Raw genomic sequence first — 19,701 nt, forward strand, 5'->3', positions numbered from 1 at the left:
TGCAACTAGTGGTGATGTGAGTGAATTTAAGGCCAGCAAAGGTTGGTTTGAAGAATTTAAGAATCGTAGTGGCATACATAGTGTGATAAGGCATGGCGAGGCTGCCAGTTCGGACCAAAAAGCGGCTGAAAAATATGTGCAGGAATTCAAGGAGTACATAGAGGCTGAAGGATTGAAACCCCAACAAGTGTTTAATTGTGACGAAACAGGCCTGTTTTGGAAGAAAATGCCAAACAGGACCTACATTACTAAGGGAGAAAAGGCACTCCCAAGACATAAGCCTATGAAAGACAAGCTTGCTCTGTTGTTGTGTGGTAATGCTAGTGGTGATTGCAAAGTGAAGCCTTTATTGGTGTATCACTCTGAAACTCCCAGAGTGTTAAGGAAAATCAATGTCCTCAAGGCTAATTTGTGTGTGATGTGGAGGGCAAACAGTAAGGCATGGGTCACTAGGGACTTTTTCTATGACTGGTTTCACCATGTGTTTGCCCCCACTGTGAAAAATTACCTCCTGGAAAATAAATTGGACCTTAAATGCCCCCTGGTATTAGACAAAGCTCCTGGTCATCCTTCAGACTTGGCAGAGCAAATTTCTGGGAACATGAGCTATATCAAAGTGAAGTTTTTTGCCTCCTAATACCACTCCTCTCCTGCAGCCCATGGACCAGCAGGTCATTTCAAACTTCAAAAAACTCTACACAAAAGCTATTTCAAAAGTGCTTTGAAGTGACCTCAGACACTCGATTGACTCTAAGAGAGTTTTGGAAAGATCACTTTAGTATCCTCAGTTGTGTAAACCTTATAGGTAAGGGAGGGAGTGACTAAGAGGACCTTGAACTCTGCTTGGAGGAAATTGTGGCCAGAATGTGTAGAAGAGAGGGATTTTAAAGGGTTTGGGGCTAACCCTGAGAAGCCTATGCCAGTAGTGGAATCTATTGTGGCATTGGGGAAGTCCTTGGGGTTGGAGGTTAGTGGGGAGGATGTGGAAGAGTTGGTGGAGGAGGACAATGAAGAACTAACCACTGATGAGCTGCAAGAGCATATGCAACAGCAAGAGGCCAGACCTGAGGAAACTGCTTCAGAGGAGGGGAGAGAGAAATTGAAGAAGTTGCCTACTTCAAAGATTAAGGAAATGTGTGCAAAGTAGGTTGAACTGCAAACCTGTATGGATGAAAATCACCCTAACACAGCTATTGCAAGCCATGCTGGTGACCATTACAATGACAATGTTGTGGCCCATTTTAGGCAAATCTTAAAGGAACGCGAGGTACAGAGCTCTATGGACAGATCTGTTGTACGACAGAGGTCCAGTGACTCTCAAGCTGGTCCTAGTGGCATTAAAAGAAGAAGGGAAGTAACCCTGGAAAAGGACTAGCTACCTCAAGTCCTCATGGAAGGGGATATCCCTTCCAAACAATAACAACTTCCACCATCTCCCCTCCTCCCATCCCATCAATCATCACCAGATCTTCAATAAAGGTAAGTGTCATGTATTCTTTATTTAGTACAGTAGTAATTGTGCATGTCTTTTTGTGTGTAAGAAAATGTATATTTCATGTGATAATTTTTTTTTCATACTTGGGGTGTCAGGAACGGATTAATTTGATTTCCATTATTTCTTATGGGGAAAATTAATTCAGCTAAAGACAATTTCGTCTAACGATGAGCTCTCAGGAATGGATTAATATCGCTAGTCGAGGGTCCACTGTATAACAAAACCAAAGCCATATACTAAGAACACTGGGGTGAGGGGAGATTAATTTTTGAGTAGTCTGTAATGCACTCCATGAGTCCAAAATAACTAAGAATGATGAGGCAGACATGGGTGCACTGTGTACAATAGCAGTGAGAACTGGTTATAATTCTGCTGTGAAAACACTGGCTGTTTCTAGTAAATGACCTTGGATTATTCTTTTGGGAAAAGCAACTGAATACCAAACACCACCGAGGAATTTAAAACCTTCAGTGTATAGTGCAATAGCAGGAAAATGAGAATGGAAATGTTGAACAAAGAGTGAGTATGAAGTTGTAGTAGGCAAAGAGAGCTTTTGCACATGGAAGAGGGGAAGGAAAAGTAAAATGCAGGGTGAACATTAAGCTGAGGCAAATCAAGGAAGTCAACACAGAGTAAATATGGAGAGGAAATAGGCATAATAAATGGGATAATGATTAAACAAATCAAACATACTAACATTTGTTTACATTATAGATATGGAAGGATTGTGAAGGTTGTAGAAGTGGACAAATAAGACACACAGGGCATTGTGTTGACCTTGCAGAGAGAGGGTATTCGCCTTTGAGTATGGGCTCTTGACTGGGGAAGACTGAAAAGCCCCAACACACAAATGTAACCCTAGATTATGAATGGGATCAAGTTTAGAAGGAATAATAGGGGGAGGATGAAGAATATATTTGATCACACAGCCTAGTTTACATAAAATTAAGGCTGAATGAAGGTAAAGACAGGTTTATCAATCAGTCCCCCATGAAAGATGGGCTGGAGATTTAACCCTTTGAGGGTCACCAGACCCTCTCAGAGACTTGTTCTCAGGGTCACCAAAATTTAAAAAAAAAAAAATTATTTTTTCTTATGAAAAGATTGAGAATGTTTTCCCGATCATAATGACACCAAAAGTATGAAATTTGATGGAAAACTTACAGAATTATGCTCTCATAAAGTTAGCGGTCTCGACGATGTTTACGCATTGGCGATTTTGCCCACTTTGAGCCCTATTTTCGGCCAATTCCAGTGTACTAGTCGACATAAATCATAACTATTTCACTAGAACTTCGTTTTTTCTATCGAATGAGTACAAGAAACCACCCATTTACCGATTTCAACTATCCAATAAAGTGGTCAGAATTTAGCAATTTTGCCAATTTCACACAAATTTCAAAAGATGCCAATTTCCAAATAGGGTCCAGAATAAACAATAAAGACATTCCTGGCACTAAAATAACATTTCTTCTGTTCATTAGTCACATCCCCATGCCCCTCTTACATTTCTTTTGCTTTCCACTTTGAATTTTTATTCTCACAAAAAATAGAAGATTTACTGTTATGCAGACTACTGCATTAGTGTAGAAATGGTATAAATAATATCAGCGCACTTGTGAAAGAATATCAGACTCACCAGCTGACGTGTATTGGACGCGTGGCATGATTTGTTTACTTTTGAACTTGGGTAAAAATCGAACATTTCTGCTACGTTGAGCTCAATTTCAAGGTACTTTTCATTGTGAAACCAATCAAAATCATCTCAATTTCTGTAATATGTCTTCCATTCTATGAAATGAGACCAAGAAAACTAGAATACAACCATAAATACCATACGAAAATGCAGTGCAAAGTTGTTGTTTTGAACCAAAAACACGGGTCAAAGTTTTTTTTCTCATTATGCAGTGTGCTGCAGGATTTTTTTTTATATCATGCACACTAACCACATAGACCCATTCTTTCATGTGTAGGCCTACCAGCTTTCTCTCGCTAAATTTGAAGGCGCTAGAATTTAGGCGTACTAGTACGTCAGTAACCCTAGTGCATAAGTCGTACTAGTACGTCGGAAACCCTGAAAGAGTTAATAATAATTTTTAATATCTTTAGTTCTACAAATACATGTACAAGGTATACAGGCCTAGCTGACATCAATGACAAAGCCCCTTTGTTATGCAGAAAATTTCAGGCAAATTAGCTCAATTTTGTCCCAGGATGCGGCCGACACCAGTTGACTAACACCCAGGTTCCCATTTTACTGATGGGCGAACATAGTCAACAAGTGTAAGAAAACATGCCCAATGTTTCCACCCTTGCTGAGAATCGAACCCAGACCCTCAGCATGTGAAGCGAGAGCTTCACCTACCAGGCCAAGAGCCACCTCACTAGCACTGAGGAATCAGCCTTGAGGAGAAAGAATGTTCAAATTTGAGCTATAAAATGGGTACAGTCTAAAAAAGTATGAGTTACAAAGAAAGTCGAACAGTTAGAAATGCCTACCTTCCTTAGGTGATATATAAAGATGAGACATGATTAACAATATACAGGAACATAAAAGGATAGGAAAAAATGAAGATTTCTAAAGCACCATCAAGAGGAAGAACAACAACAAATCATAGTTGTAAACTGGGAAAAAATTTCACCAAATAATTCCAAGAAAGCTTTTCTTCACAAAGTGGTACTAAGTGCTATATAAATACACATCTTATACCATAACTTTTAAAGGGGGTGAACCAGTAAGCCAGTGGAAAGCCTCAGTCAGATGACCAAAAGCTATGGATCATTGTATGACTAAGACCTGCATCAGAAAACACTTGTGAAGATGGGACACTACAAACATAGCTCTAGTCTAACTACAAATAAGCAAACAAACAAGTTATCAACACTGTGTACTTTACTTCTATTTTTGATTCAACTCACTGTTCCTCAGCTAAGAGGCATGAGCTACTAGAAGGTAACGAAATTGAATGTAATAACATTGAAGGACAGAAGAACCAATGGAGACATGATAACAACATACAAAATACTTGGGGGAATTGATAGGGAAGATAAGGTCAAACTGTTTAAGAGGCAAGAAGCAGGAACCTGGGGACACAGCTGGAAGTTAAAAACACAGATGAGCCACAGGGATGTTAGGAAGTACAGTAGATCGTTATATTACACAGTAGTTACGTTCCTGAAAATGCCATGTTGGTTAAATCTGAGTTAGATAAACTGAAGAACTTATGGGAAAAATAGGGTTACGTTCCTGGGAGCCCAAAAAAAGCCAAACAACTTTTTTTTAGACCTCCAGATCTTAAAAAAATAAAAGTGAATATGTAACTGTAGTTCACTGTCATGATGTATTATGTTGTTTTTACTGCTTAAGACTATAAATGCAACAGAAATAATAGTATTTCTTACCTTAAATTGTGGGTGCTAGTGTTTGTGGATGATTGTGAAGAGTGGAGAGTTATGCTGTGGCCCTACTGGGCTGAGGTGGATGGTAGAGGTTCTGGTACTGAAGCCGATGGTTGTACTGGAGTGTGCATAAATTCTGTAATGGATTTCTGTTTCATTTTACCCCGCAGTACATTATACAAGTGACAGTAAGGCATCAGTTGCCCAAATATCTGCAAACACTCTATTCTTCCATACTCCTCCTCTCCAATTTGATATCCAATTTTTCTTTATCTAAATCGTTTGATACCCTCATCACCATACTCTTTTCTATGTTCACTTTCAACTTTCTGCCCTTTTTTTTCTGCACTTTTTCTTTAGAATCTCCCATAAGCACAGTATCATCAGCAAAAAGTAACTGTGTCAATTCCCATTGTGTATTTGATTCCCCGTAATTTAATCCCACCCCTCTCCTGAACACCCTAGCATTTACTTCTTTTACAACCCCATCTATAAATATATTAAACAACCGTGGTGACATTACGCATCCCTGTCTAAGACCTGCTTTTACCGGGAAGTGATCTCCCTCTCTTCTACACACCCTAACCTGAGCCTCACTATCCTAATAAAAACTCTTTACAGCATTTAGTAACTTACTGCCTATTTATTTATTTATTATTAATTTGGACATGATACACAGATGTACAAAGAAATACAGTGGTTAAGTGTAACATGCCAAAAGCCCGTTGTATGCAGAGCATTATGGGCAGGCTTAAAATTAACTTAAGATTAACTAAGCAATTCCATATACTTGCAACATCTGCCACATTGCTCCCCTATCCACTCCATCACATGCCTTTTCTAAATCCATAAATGCAATGAAAACTTCCCTACCTTTATCTAAATACTGCTCACATATATGCTTCAATGTAAACACTTGATCTATACATCCCCTCCTTGTTCATCTGCAGCCCTACATTCTGTCTTACCTCTAATTCTTTCAATAAAAACCCTACCATACACTTTTCCTGGTATACTCAGTAAACTTATTCCTCTATAATTTTTACAATCTCTTTTGTCCCCCTTCCCTTTATATAAAGGAATTATACATGCTCTCTGCCTATCCCTGGGTACCTTCCCCTCTTTCACACATTTATTAAACAAAAATACCAACCACTCCAATACTATATATCCCCCTGCTCTTAATATTTCTGTCATGATCCCATCAGTTCCAGCTGCTTTACCTCCTTTCATTCTACGTAATGCCTCCCGCACCTCCCCCACACTCACATCCTGCTCTTCTTCACTCCTAAAAGATGGTATACTTCCTTTGCCAGTGCATGAAATTACCGCCTCCCTTTCTTCGTCGACATTTAACCTGTAAACAGTCCAAACGTATATATACGTTCACTACCCCAGTGCCCTGAATATTTTGAAAAATAAAAAAATCATTTTTTAATGAAAATAAAGAGCACATTTTCCTAAGTGTTACAGGATTAAAATAAAAAAATTAGGGCCAGTACTTACGGAGATATGAGGCTGCAAAGTTGGCACTTAATGCTCACCTGACGGCAACATATAGTCCTGCCGCTTGCAGAAGTGTTGCCGATATACCATTTTTTCTCATTTTTATGTTATTTTATATAATTTTTATGTTCTGATAATTACAATTTATTGTAGTTCTTGTCATTTCATAACTAATCTTTGTTCTGACAGTGATTCTAATTATCTGTCTCTCTGTCTTATTTCTCTGTCTGCTTGTCTCATTCTGTCTCTCTGCTTGTCTGTCTGTCTCAGAGAGAGCCACTGTGAACCAACAGGTATTCTTATGCATTATATCTACAAGCACAATATAGCACTCCAGATTTTTTAGGTTATCCTAGGTAATTTACACCATATATAATTGTATTTGTGTGTACCTGTGAGACAGATAGAGACAAAAACAGAGAGATAGACAGAGACAGAGATAGACATAAATAGACAGAGACAGATAGACAGACCCTGAACTTGGGGTTAACATTGCTTTCCTCTTAAATTACATCAGTGAATCCTTGGTGTTTGCCCCACTGTTTGCTCTAGCTGGCCCTCAATATAACTGGCCCAGATTTTTTTAATATGGTGCACACTGAGTGTTAAGACCCATTCTATGCTGACCAGGCATCTCAGGCCAATCGTGCCAAGTTTAGAGGCAGGAAAAATAAAACGTAAATTTACATTTGGGGAGCTAGCGGTAAGAACGTATGTATATGTTTGGACCGTTTACGGGTTAAAAGTTCCTCAAAATATTACCGCCATCTACTTAATACCTCCATCTCCCCATCTACTAACTTCCCTACTCTGCTTTTAACTGACAAATCCACTTGTTCCCTAGGCTTTCTTAGCTTGTTTATCCCACTCCAAAATATTCTCATATTTTCATCAAAATTTCTTGACAGTGCCTCTCCCACTCTATCATCTGCTCTCCTTTTACATTCTCTCACCACCCCCTCCACCCTTCTTTTACTCTCCATATACTCTGCTCTTCTTATAACACTTCTGCTTTGTAAAAACCTCTCATAAGCTACCTTTCTCTCTTTTATCACACCCTTTACTTCATCATTCCACCAATCACTCCTCTTTCCTCCTGCACCCACCCTCCTATAACCACAAACTTCTGCCCCACATTCTAATACTGCATTTTTAAAACTATTCCAACCCTCTTTAACCCCCACCCCCCCCACTATTCATACTTGCACTAGCCCACCTTTCTGCCAATAGTTGCTTATATCTCGCCCGAACTTCTTCCTCCCTTAGTTTATACACTTTCACCTCTCCTTTATTTCTTGTTGCCATTCTCCTTTTGTCCCATCTACCTCTTACTCTAACTGTAGCTACAACTAAATAATGATCCGATATATCAGTTGCCATCTATAAACATGTACATCCTGAAGCCTACCCATCAACGTTTTATCCACCAACATACAATCTAACAAACTACTTTCATTACGTGCTATATCATACCTTCTATATTTATTTATCCTCTTTTTCATAAAATATGTATAACTTATTACCAAACCTCTTTCCACACATATCTCAATTAAAGGCTCCCCATTTTCATTTACCCCTGGCATCCCAAATTTACCTACTACTCCCTCCACAACATTTTTACCCACCTTAGCACTGAATCCCCAACCACAAGTACTCTCACACTTGGTTCAAAACTTCCTACACATTCACTCATCAACTGCCAAAACCTCTTTCTCTCCTCTACACTTCTCTCTTCTCCAGGTGCATATACACTTACTATAACCCACTTTTCACATTCAACTTTTATTTTACTCTACATAATCCTTGAATTAATACATTTATTCTCCCTCTTTTCCTGCCATAGCTTATCCTTCAACATTATTGCTATTCCTTTTTAGTTCTAACTCTATTTGAAACCCCTGACCTAATCCCATTTACTTCTCTCCACTTTAACTCTCCCAGTCCCTTCAGCTTTGTTTCACTTAAAGCCAGGACATCCAGCTTCTTCTCATTCACAGCATCCACAATCATCTCTTTCTTATCATACGCACAACATCCATGCACATTCAGACATCCCACTTTGAAAATTTTCTTCTTCTTCTTTTTAGTAATCTCTACAGGAAAAGAGGTTACTAGCCCATTGTTAACGGCATTTTAGTTGACTTTTACAACACGCATGGCTTACGGAGGAAAGATTCTTATTCCACTTCCCCATGGATATAAAAGGAAAAGTACTAAGAACAAGAACTATTAAGATAAAATCAAAGAAAACTCAGATGAGTGTGTATAAATAAACTTGTACATGTATGTGTAGTGTGACCTAAGTGTAAGTAGAAGTAGCAAGACGTACCTGTAATCTTGCATATTTATGAGACAGACAAAAAACACCAGCAATCCTATCATCATGTAAAACGCTTTACACTCACTTGGCAGGACAGTAGTACCTCCCTGGGTGGTTGCTGTTTACCAACCTACTACCTATATACAGTGGACCCCCACTTAACGATCACCTCCCAATGCGACCAATTATGTAAGTGTATTTATGTAAGTGCGTTTGTACGTGTATGTTTGGGGGTCTGAAATGGACTAATCTACTTCACAATATTCCTTATGGGAACAAATTCGGTCAGTACTGGCACCTGAACATACTTCTGGAGTGGAGTGAAAAAATATTGTTAACCGGGGGTCCACTGTACCTATATACAAGATCTTTCTTTTTTTCAACACACTGGCCATACCCCACCGAGGCGGGGTGGCCCAAAAGGAAAAACAAAAATTTCTCCTTTTTTTTTTTCAACAAGTCGGCCGTCTCCCACCGAGGCAGGGTGACCCAAAAAGAAAGAAAATCCCCAAAAAGAAAATACAGTGGACCCCCGGTTTACGATATTATTTCATTCCAGAAGTATGTACAGGTGCTATTATTGGGAATATTGTGAATTAGAATATTGTGAATTAGATTATTTTGAATTAGATTAGTCCATTTCAGACCCCCAAACATACACATACAAACGTACTTACATAAATACACTTACATAATTGATCGCATTGGGAGCTAATCGTAAACCGGGGGTCCACTGTACTTTCATCATCATTCAACACTTTCACTTCACTCACACATAATCACTGTTTTTGCAGAGGTGCCCAGAATACAACAGTTTAGAAGTATATACATATAAAAATACACAATATATCCCTCCAAACTGCCAATATCCCAAATCCCTCCTTTAGATTTAGATTTACATTCAGTAATATATACAGGAGAAGTGGTTACTAGCCCCTTGCTCCCGGCATTTTAGTCACCTCTTACAACACGCATGGCTTACGGAGGAAGAATTCTGTTCCACTTCCCCATGGAGGTAAGAGGAAATAAACAAGAACAAGAGCTAGAAAGAAAATAGAAGAAAACCCAGAGGGGTGTGTATATACAGTGAAACCTCTACTTGCGAGTTTAATCCGTTCCATGACCTTGCTCGCAACTGGATTTGCTCGTTTGCAGAATCAATTTTCCTCATTTAAATTAATTGAAATGCAATTAATCCGTTCCAGTGGAATTCTGTACTTCAATAATTTTGCTAATATCAACTCTACGGCTTATTTATCTATCTCACTTCATCTAATATGACATAATAAACAATATAAATAACATAGAAACCTGATATATACTCTAAAATGAATAAAATATGTCATTCATGTAGTGGTATGGGCGGTGTCGGCGGTGGACGAGAGTTTGTCTGGAGACCGGGCAAAATACTTCATGAATAATTTCGCTAATATCATCTTTATGGTTTATTTATATATCACAGTTCATCTAATATGAGATAACAGACAATATAAATAACATAGAAACACGATATATACTCTAGAATGAATAAAATATGTCATCATGTAACAGGTGGAGGCGGCCACAACTGCTTCCTCTTTGTTGTGGTAAACGCTGCCATCTAGTGACGGCCTTTTGAAGCCATCTATTATTATAATTATTATATGTCATACATTATTATTATATATGTATTATTATTATACATATTATATTATTATTATTATTATTATTGTATTATACTATTATTATTATTATATGTATCGTTATTAACATTATTATTATACATATTATTATTATTATTATATAAATTATTTGTAATTTTTATTCACACAAAAAATATAAGATTTACTGTTATTCCTTACTGCAATAATTGTATAAATATGTCAACCCATTCACGACTGCATATTGGAATGGACAGTGACGTCATTTGTTTACTCTGAAACAGCCAAGCAATGGACCATTTCTCCTAGGTTGAGCTCAATTTCAAGGCACTTTTCATCATGAAAGCAATCAAAATCACATCTATTTCTGTAATATATCTTCCATTCTATCAAATGAGACCAAAAAAATGAGAATACAACCATAAAAACCATTTGAAATTACCGCTAAGGAGTGGCTAATTGCTGAGAAGTGAACTCCATTATTTATGCTTAGATTTCTTTCATTATTATTATTATTATTATTATTATTATCATCATTATTATTATTATATAAATAATTTGTAATTTTTATTCACACAAAAAATATAAGAACATAAGAAAGAAGGAACACTGCAACAGGCCTACTGACCCACGCGGAACAGGTCCATGTCCCCCCCCCCCCCCCGGATTAGACCAATGACCAACCCAGTCTGGTCATCCCCACTCAAGGATGGAGCACTGTACCAGACCCAGCAGCACAAGCTGGTCAGGTCCAACTCACACCCACCCACACCAACTCATGTATTTATTTAACCTATTTTTAAAACTACACAACGTTTTAGCCTCAATAACTGTACTCAGGAGCTTGTTCCACTCATCCACAACTCTATTACCAAACCAGTGCTTTCCTATATCCTTCCTGAATCTGAATTTTTCCAACTTGAAACCATTGCTGTGAGTCCTGTCTTGGCTGGAAATTTTCAGCACACTATTTACATCCCCTTTATTTATTCCTGTTTTCCATTTATACACTTCGATCATATCCCCCCTAATTCTATGCCTTTCGAGAGAGTGCAGATTCAGGGCCCTCAGTCTATCCTCATAGGGAAGATTTCTGATACATGGGATCATCTTTGTCATCCTCCTCTGTACGTTTTCCAGAGCATTTATGTATATCCATTCTGTAATACAGTGACCAGAACTGAGCAGCATAGTCTAAATGAGACCTAACCAAGGATATATAGAATTGAAGAACAACCTCAAACACAGCTAGCTCCTTGACAGAATGGAACTGAACACATATCCATGAAGGCTGGGATGGTGGTGGTAGCAGTCAGGGGATGGCGGGAGGTCACCCCCGCTGACCCATAACAAGGCGGCAGCTTGAGCTGGGAAAATTTTTTCTGCGCCCGCAAATGGCGCAGAATAATAAGTATATAATCAGTATATAATCAGGATATATGGTATGACTTGTAGTAGTAAGTTGGTAGACAGCAACCACCCATGGAGGTACTACCGTCCTGCCAAGTGAGTGTAAAACAAAAGCCTGTAATTGTTTTACATGATGGTAGGATTGCTGGTGTTTTTTCTGTCTCATAAACATGCAAGGTTTCGGGTACGTCTTGCTACTTCTACTTACACTTAGGTCACACTGCACATACATGTACAAGCATATATATACACGCCACTCTGGGTTTTCTTCTATTTTCTTACTAGTTCTTGTTCTTGTTTATTTCCTCTTATCTCCATGGGGAAGTGGAACAGAATTCTTCCTCCCTAAGCTATGCGTGTTGTAAGAGGCGACTAAAATGCCAGGAGCAAGGGGCTAGTAACCCCTTCTCCTGTATAAATTACTAAATGTGAAAGGAGAAACTTTTGTTTTTCCTTTTGGGCCACCCCGCCTCGGTGGGATACGGCTGGTGTGTTAAAGAAGAATGTAAAGGAGAAACTTTCGTTTTTCCTTTTGGCCACCCCGCCTCGGTGGGATACGGCCGGTGTGTTGAAAGAAAGAAGAATCAGTATATAATCAGGATATATGGTATGACTTATAGTAGTAGGTTGGTAGACAGCAACCACCCAGGGAGGTACTACCGTCCTGCCAAGTGAGTGTAAAACGAAAGCCTGTAATTGTTTTACTTGATGGTAGGATTGCTGGTGTCCATTTTTCTGTCTCATAAACATGCAAGATTTCAGGTACGTCTTGCTACTTCTACTTACACTTAGGTCACATTACACATACATGTATAAGCATATATATACACACACCCCTCTGGGTTTTCTTTCTAGTTCTTGTCCTTGTTTATTTTCTCTTACCTCCATGGAAAAGTGGAACAGAATTCTTCCTCCGTAAGCCATGCGTGTTGTAAGAGATGATTAAAATGCCAGGAGCAAGGGGCTAGTAACCCCTTCTCCTGTATATATTACTAAATGTAAAAGGAGAAACTTTCGTTTTTCCTTTTGGGCCACCCCGCCTCAGTGGGATACGGCCGATGTGTTGAAAGCAAGATATAGTACGACTGGTTTTTATTCTGTTTTTTCTATTCTGGTCTTCTAACATTACTATTTTGGTCTAAAACATTACAACTGTTTCAGAGTGATACTCCTCAAAAAACATAGAAATATGTTACACTGACTGACTTACTGGGTCATACATATGGTATATATATACAGCCTCTCCTCACTTAACGACGGAGGTCCATTCTTAAGACAACGTTGGTAAACAAATTTGCCGCTAAGTGAGGAGCATACTATAATGGTAGTGGGTTTGTGTCAACCATCTTTGATAATGTTTTAATGTCACCTTTGCAGTATTTATAACATTTCTGGTATATTTTTTAATGTTATACAGCAATGTACTGTATATTGTAATAAACAGAATAGAGAAAATCAGCTCTAATATTCATTATTTAGGTATGCATACTGGTCAGAGAGCCCATCATAAGTCCAAGTCATTGGTAAATGAGTATGTTGCTAGAGAGAGGCTGTATATACTTCATAACTGTTATTTTATATATTTTTTCACTATTTTGGTCTTCTAAGGCTATGTATAATGAATACTTCTAATATTACAATTATTTGAGTGTAATACAAATCAAAACATGGAAATTATTCACACTGTTTGACTTGTGGGTATGAAAAATGGTGTGTACTAGCATGTTGGACACAGTATCAGCACCTGCTGGTTAAGTCTCAGAGTGGTCATGAAGTGCAATGATCTCGATGAGAAGTGGAGACAGGCTCCATATAGAGCTCTAAGTAAAGGTATGATGAATATGTATAAAAGAGTACAATTCTGGAGAAATTACCCAACCCTACTCTTACACAATTCCATATTCTTAATAGTAACATAAATGCCAAACTATCAAACACAATTAAAAAAATAATTCTTAAGAAAATTCTCAAACATTTTCAATCATTTAATCACATTGTGATTGGTAACTTCATTCTAAATGAATTTATTCCACATACCTGTGTTAAAATATTTCTTGGAGATCTATAGGACTGTATGGATGTGGGTGAGAAATTTTCTTTATCTGATGTGGGATGAAGTTTACCACACGTAGACTCTGACGGTGAAGATGTAGACACTGGCTTTCTGCCCAAAATTACAGGAAAACAATCCATTTTTGTCTTATCTTTCACCTCGGATAAAACTCGCTCCAGGTACAGGCAGTGATCATGCACCTGAAAACAAAATTGAGAAGAAGCAGAAGCATGAAAATGGATGTGCTTCAACAAAGAGTACAAGAAAATTAATTCTAAACATACAGTATTTCTGACTCTATGGGGAAGTGGAGAAGAATCCTTACTTCATAAGCCATGTGTGTTGTAAGAAGCAACTAAAATATTTTATCACACCGGCCGATTCCCACCAAGGCAGGGTGGCCCGAAAAAGAAAAACTTTCACCATCATTCACTCCATCACTGTCTTGCCAGAAGGGTGCTTTACACTACAGTTTTTAAACTGCAACATTAACACCCCTCCTTCAGAGTGCAGGCACTGTACTTCCCATCTCCAGGACTCAAGTCCGGCCTGCCGGTTTCCCTGAATCCCTTCATAAATGTTACTTTGCTCACACTCCAACAGCACGTCAAGTATTAAAAACCATTTGTCTCCATTCACTCCTATCAAACACGCTCAAGCATGCCTGCTGGAAGTCCAAGCCCCTCGCACACAAAACCTCCTTTGGCGGCTCCCTCCAACCCTTCCTAGGCCGACCCCTACCCCGCCTTCCTTCCACTACAGACTGATACACTCTTGAAGTCATTCTGTTTCGCTCCATTCTCTCTACATGTCCGAACCACCTCAACAACCCTTCCTCAGCCCTCTGGACAACAGTTTTGGCAATCCCGCACCTCCTCCTAACTTACAAACTACGAATTCTCTGCATTATATTCACACCACACATTGCCCTCAGATATGACATTTCCACTGCCTCCAGCCTTCTCCTCGCTGCAACATTCATCACCCATGCTTCACACCCATATAAGAGCATTAGCAAAACTATACTCTCATACATTCCCCTCTTTGCCTCCAAGGACAAAGTTCTTTGTCTCCACAGACTCCTAAGTGCACCACTCACCCTTTTACTCTCATCAATTCTATGATTCACCTCATCTTTCATAGACCCATCCGCTGACACGTCCACTCCCAAATATCTGAATACGTTCACCTCCTCCATACTCTCTCCCTCCAATCTGATATTCAATCTTTCATCACCTAATCTTTTTGTTATCCTCATAACCTTACTCTTTCCTGTATTCACCTTTAATTTTCTTCTTTTGCACACCCTACCAAATTCATCCACCAATCTCTGCAACTTCTCTTCAGAATCTCCCAAGAGCACAGTGTCATCAGCAAAGAGCAGCTGTGACAACTCCCACTTTGTGTGTGATTCTTTATCTTTTAACTCCACGCCTCTTGCCAAGACCCTCGCATTTACTTCTCTTACAACCCCATCTATAAATATATTAAACAACCACGGTGACATCACACATCCTTGTCTAAGGCCTACTTTTACTGGGAAAAAATTTCCCTCTTTCCTACATACTCTAACTTGAGCCTCACTATCCTCGTAAAAACTCTTCACTGCTTTCAGTAACCTACCTCCTACACCATACACTTGCAACATCTGCCACATTGCCCCCCTATCCACCCTGTCATACGCCTTTTCCAAATCCATAAATGCCACAAAGACCTCTTTAGCCTTATCTAAATACTGTTCACTTATATGTTTCACTGTAAACACCTGGTCCACACACCCCCTACCTTTCCTAAAGCCTCCTTGTTCATCTGCTATCCTATTCTCCGTCTTACTCTTAATTCTTTCAATTATAACTCTACCATACACTTTACCAGGTACACTCAACAGACTTATCCCCCTATAATTTTTGCACTCTCTTTTATCCCCTTTGCCTTTATACAAAGGAACTATGCATGCTCTCTGCCAATCCCTAGGTACCTTACCCTCTTCCATACATTTATTAAACAATTGCACCAACCACTCCAAAACTATATCCCCACCTGCTTTTAACATTTCTATCTTTATCCCATCAATCCCGGCTGCCTTACCCCCTAAAAATACTGGAAGCAAAAAGCTAGTAACCCCTTCTCCTGTATAAATTACTAAGTGTAAAAATAAAAAACTTTACTAAAGTATTTCTTTTTTGGGTCACCCTGCCTGTTGCACATCCAACAGGATTGTGTAAGCATGTTAGATAGGAGTGAGTGGAGGCAAGTGGTTTTTATGATTTGACATGTTGTTGGACAGTTTTCTCCTTTTTCTTTTTAGTAGGCTATACGGGAAAAGGAGTTACTAGCCCATTGCTCCTGGCATTTTAATTGACTTTTACATCACGCATGGCTTACTGAGGAAAGATTCTTATTCCACTTCCCCATGGATGTGAAAGGAAAAGTAATAAGAACAAGAACTATTAAGATAAAATCAAAGAAAACTCAGATGAGTATGTATACATAAATGTGTACAGTGGAAGCCCGATTTTCATCCTTAATCCGTTCCAGGAGGTCAGTCGAAATCCGAAATGGATGTAAACCAAAGTAATGTTTCCCATAAGAAATAATGTAAATCAAATTAATCCATTCCAGATGCCCAAAAATATTAACAAAAAAATACATTTTATAGAGAATAAGTATACAGTGGACCCTCAGTTAATGCCTTTAATCCGTTCCAGAGAGCTAGCCTTTAACCAATATAGCCTTTACCCAAATTAATTTTCCCCATTACAAATAATGGAAATCCAATTAATCCGTTCCAGACACTGAAAAGCATTAAACAAAATAATTTTTTTTACATGAAATATACATTTCCCTACATAGAAAACAATGATACATGCACAATAAAACAATAATAACATCACACTTACCCTTATTGTGGACTTGTTGATGAGTGATGAGGCAGTAGGAGGGCAGAGGATGCAGGTGTTTTAGTGTTTGGAAGGGGAATCCCCTTCCATGAAGACTTCAGGTAACAAGTCCTTTTCTGGGGTTACCTCCCTTCTTTGTTTCTTAATGCCACTAGGACCAGCTTGAGTGTCACTGGACCCCTGTCGCGCAAAATATCTGTCCAGAGAGCTCTATTTCTCGCGTCCCTTTAAGATTTCCCTAAAATGGGCCCCAAGAGTGTCACTGTACAAGTTGCCAACACAGCTTGCAACAGTTGTGTCAGGATAATATTCCTCCATAAATGCTTGCAACTCTGTAAATATTGTACACATTTCCGTAATCTTTGACAAAGGCAACTTCCTCTGTCTCTCTTCCTCCTCCTCCGAAGGAAATCCCTGAGCTTTGGTCTGTTGCTGTTGCACCTGAAGCTCTTGCAGCTCTGTAATGGTTAGCTCTTCATTGTTGTCCTGCACCAATGCTTCCACATCCTCGCCACTAGCCTCCTACTCCATGGATTTCCCCAATGCCACAATACATTCCACAACTGGCATAGGCTCCTTAGGGTCAGCCCGAAACCCTTCAAAATCCCTCTCTTGTACACATTCTGGCCACAATTTTCTCCAAGCAGAGTTCAAAGTCTTGCAAGTCACTCCCTCCCAAGCCTTACCTATAAGGTTTATGCAATGGAGGATACTGAGGTGATCTTTCCAGAACTCTCTTAGGGTCAATTCAGTGTCTGAGGTTACTTCAAAGCACTTCTGAAACACTGCTTTGGTGTACAGTTTTTTGAAATTTGAAATGACCTGCTGGTCCATGGGCTGGAGGAGAGGAGTGGTATTAGGAGGCAAAAACTTCATTTTGACGAAGCTCAACTCCCCCGCAATTTGCTCTTGCAAGTCGTGAGGATGAGCAGGAGCATTGTCCATTACCATGAGGCACCTGAGTTCCAATTTATTTTCCAGGAGGTACTGTATCACAGTGGGGCCAAACACGTCATAGAACCAGTCAATAAACATGTCTCTAGTGACCCATGCCATTACTGTTTGCTCTCCACATCACACACAATTTAGTCTTGACTATATTGTTTTTCTTGAACACTCTAGGAGTTTCAGAGTGATACACGAGTAAAGGCTTCACTTTGCAATCCTCACTAGCATTACTACACAACATTAGAGTTAGCCTGTCTTTCATAGGCTTGTGTCCTGGGAGTGCCTTTTCCTCCTGAGTATTGTAGGTCCTGTTTGGCATTTTCTTCCAAACCAGGCCTGTTTTGCCACAATTAAACACTTGTTGGAGTTTTAATTTTTCAGTGTCTATGTACTCCTTAAAGTCCTGCACATATTTTTCAGCCGCTTTTTTGTCACAACTGGCAGCCTCACCATGCCTTATCACACTGTGTATGCCAATACGATTCTTAAATCTCTCCAACCAGCCTTTGCTGGCCTTAAATTCATCAACAGCAGCACTATTTGGACGCATTTTCTTAATGAGATCCTCATACAACTGCCTTGCCTTTTCACTTATTACTGACTGAGAAATACTATCTCCTGATAATTGTTTCTCATTTATCCACACCAACAACATCTCTCCACATCTTTGAGTATTTGCCATCTCTGTTTTGTAAGCACACTTGCACCTTTTGCAACAACAGCTTCCTTGATTGCCTTTTTGTTGCACAAGATAGTAGTGATGGTTGAACGGGGTTTGTTGTATAACTTTACCAACTCCAAGATACACACTTCACTCTCATACTTTTCTATCATCTCCTTTTTGAATTCGATAGTACACCTTACCCTTTTTACCACAGGGTTGGCACTAGAAGCTTTCTTTGGGCCCATGGTGGCTTATTTAGCAGTTACAAGCACTAAAAATACGTACTGGATACAAAATATATCGCATGTACGCATGGATTCGTCCTCAGTGGCTTGTAAACAATGGCACACTGGCTGGTACATGGGGTGAGTGGCTGGGCCCACTCAGGGCACCGTGCGGACACGTTCGGGACGAAAGTTCCTAACCGAGTTTTTAGGTGTTATCCAAGCCAATTTTTTTAACGCTAAAGCGAAGCGTTATCTGATTTTTACGTTAGCCGATGCAAGTGTTAACTGAGGGTGCACTGTAGTTTTGCCTACAGAAAACAATGAGAAATTAATATAAAGCACCAATTTTAATAGATAAATTAACATTTAAATCACTTTTATCTTTATTGAAGACTTTTATTGGCATATTCTTTACAAGATCTGCATGAAACTGCCTTGCCTTTTTGCAAGTTATCGCCTCCACTACACTATCTCCTGCTAACTGTTTTTTGTTGATCCACACCAACAACAACTTCCCAACATCTTCGATTGCCATCAGTACCACCCACTACCACCATCACTACCACCCTCTACTGCCATCACTACAACCTCTACCACTATCACTGCCATGCTCTACCACCATCACTACCACCCTCTACCACCATCACTACCACCCTCTCTACCACCATCACTACCACCCTCTACCACCATCACAACCACAACCACCCTCTACCACCATCACTACCACCCTCTACCACCATCACAACCACTACCACCCTCTACCACTGTCACTACCACCCTCTACCACCAATGTTTCAGATGAAAATGTAGCGTATTGGTCACTGAACAAGTGACAGAGGCAGATGGAGTCACATATGTGTGAGCGGCTGCATCCCAAGCAGGCGGACGTGTCTGATACGGGTGATTTCCAAGCGAAGGTACAAAACTCAGGGTAAAATTTTGCCCAAAAAAGTAGTCGAAATCCAAATTGAACAACATCTGCACCAGACAAAATCTGGGGTTCCACTGTACAGGTCTCCCTCAACATTCACGAGGGTTAGGGGATCAAGAGCCTCGCAAATGCTGAAAAATCGTGAATGTTTGGTGCCCCAATATATTGTAGGGAAATATAATACAATACTGCTTCCTTAACTTGTTGA

The 19,701-nt window shown here is 39.4% G+C and overlaps 1 protein-coding gene across 3 annotated transcripts in view; it reads right to left on the reverse strand.

Annotated features, from left to right (window-relative positions):
- LOC128695712 (serine/threonine-protein kinase PLK4-like) overlaps positions 1 to 19,701 on the reverse strand; it is a 108,789-nt gene that overhangs the window by 12,023 nt on the left and 77,065 nt on the right. For 2 of the 3 annotated variants that reach the window (XM_070093376.1, XM_070093379.1), the window contains one exon: positions 13,808 to 14,023. In XM_070093376.1, coding sequence (XP_069949477.1) covers positions 13,808 to 14,023 — 216 coding nt within the window. Of the gene's footprint in view, positions 1 to 4,899; positions 5,031 to 13,807; positions 14,024 to 19,701 lie in introns of those variants that run through there. The other variant, XM_070093378.1, reaches the window with a different exon arrangement.

Source organism: Cherax quadricarinatus, chromosome 42 (genome assembly GCF_038502225.1).
Source record: "Cherax quadricarinatus isolate ZL_2023a chromosome 42, ASM3850222v1, whole genome shotgun sequence".
NCBI lineage: Eukaryota > Metazoa > Arthropoda > Malacostraca > Decapoda > Parastacidae > Cherax > Cherax quadricarinatus.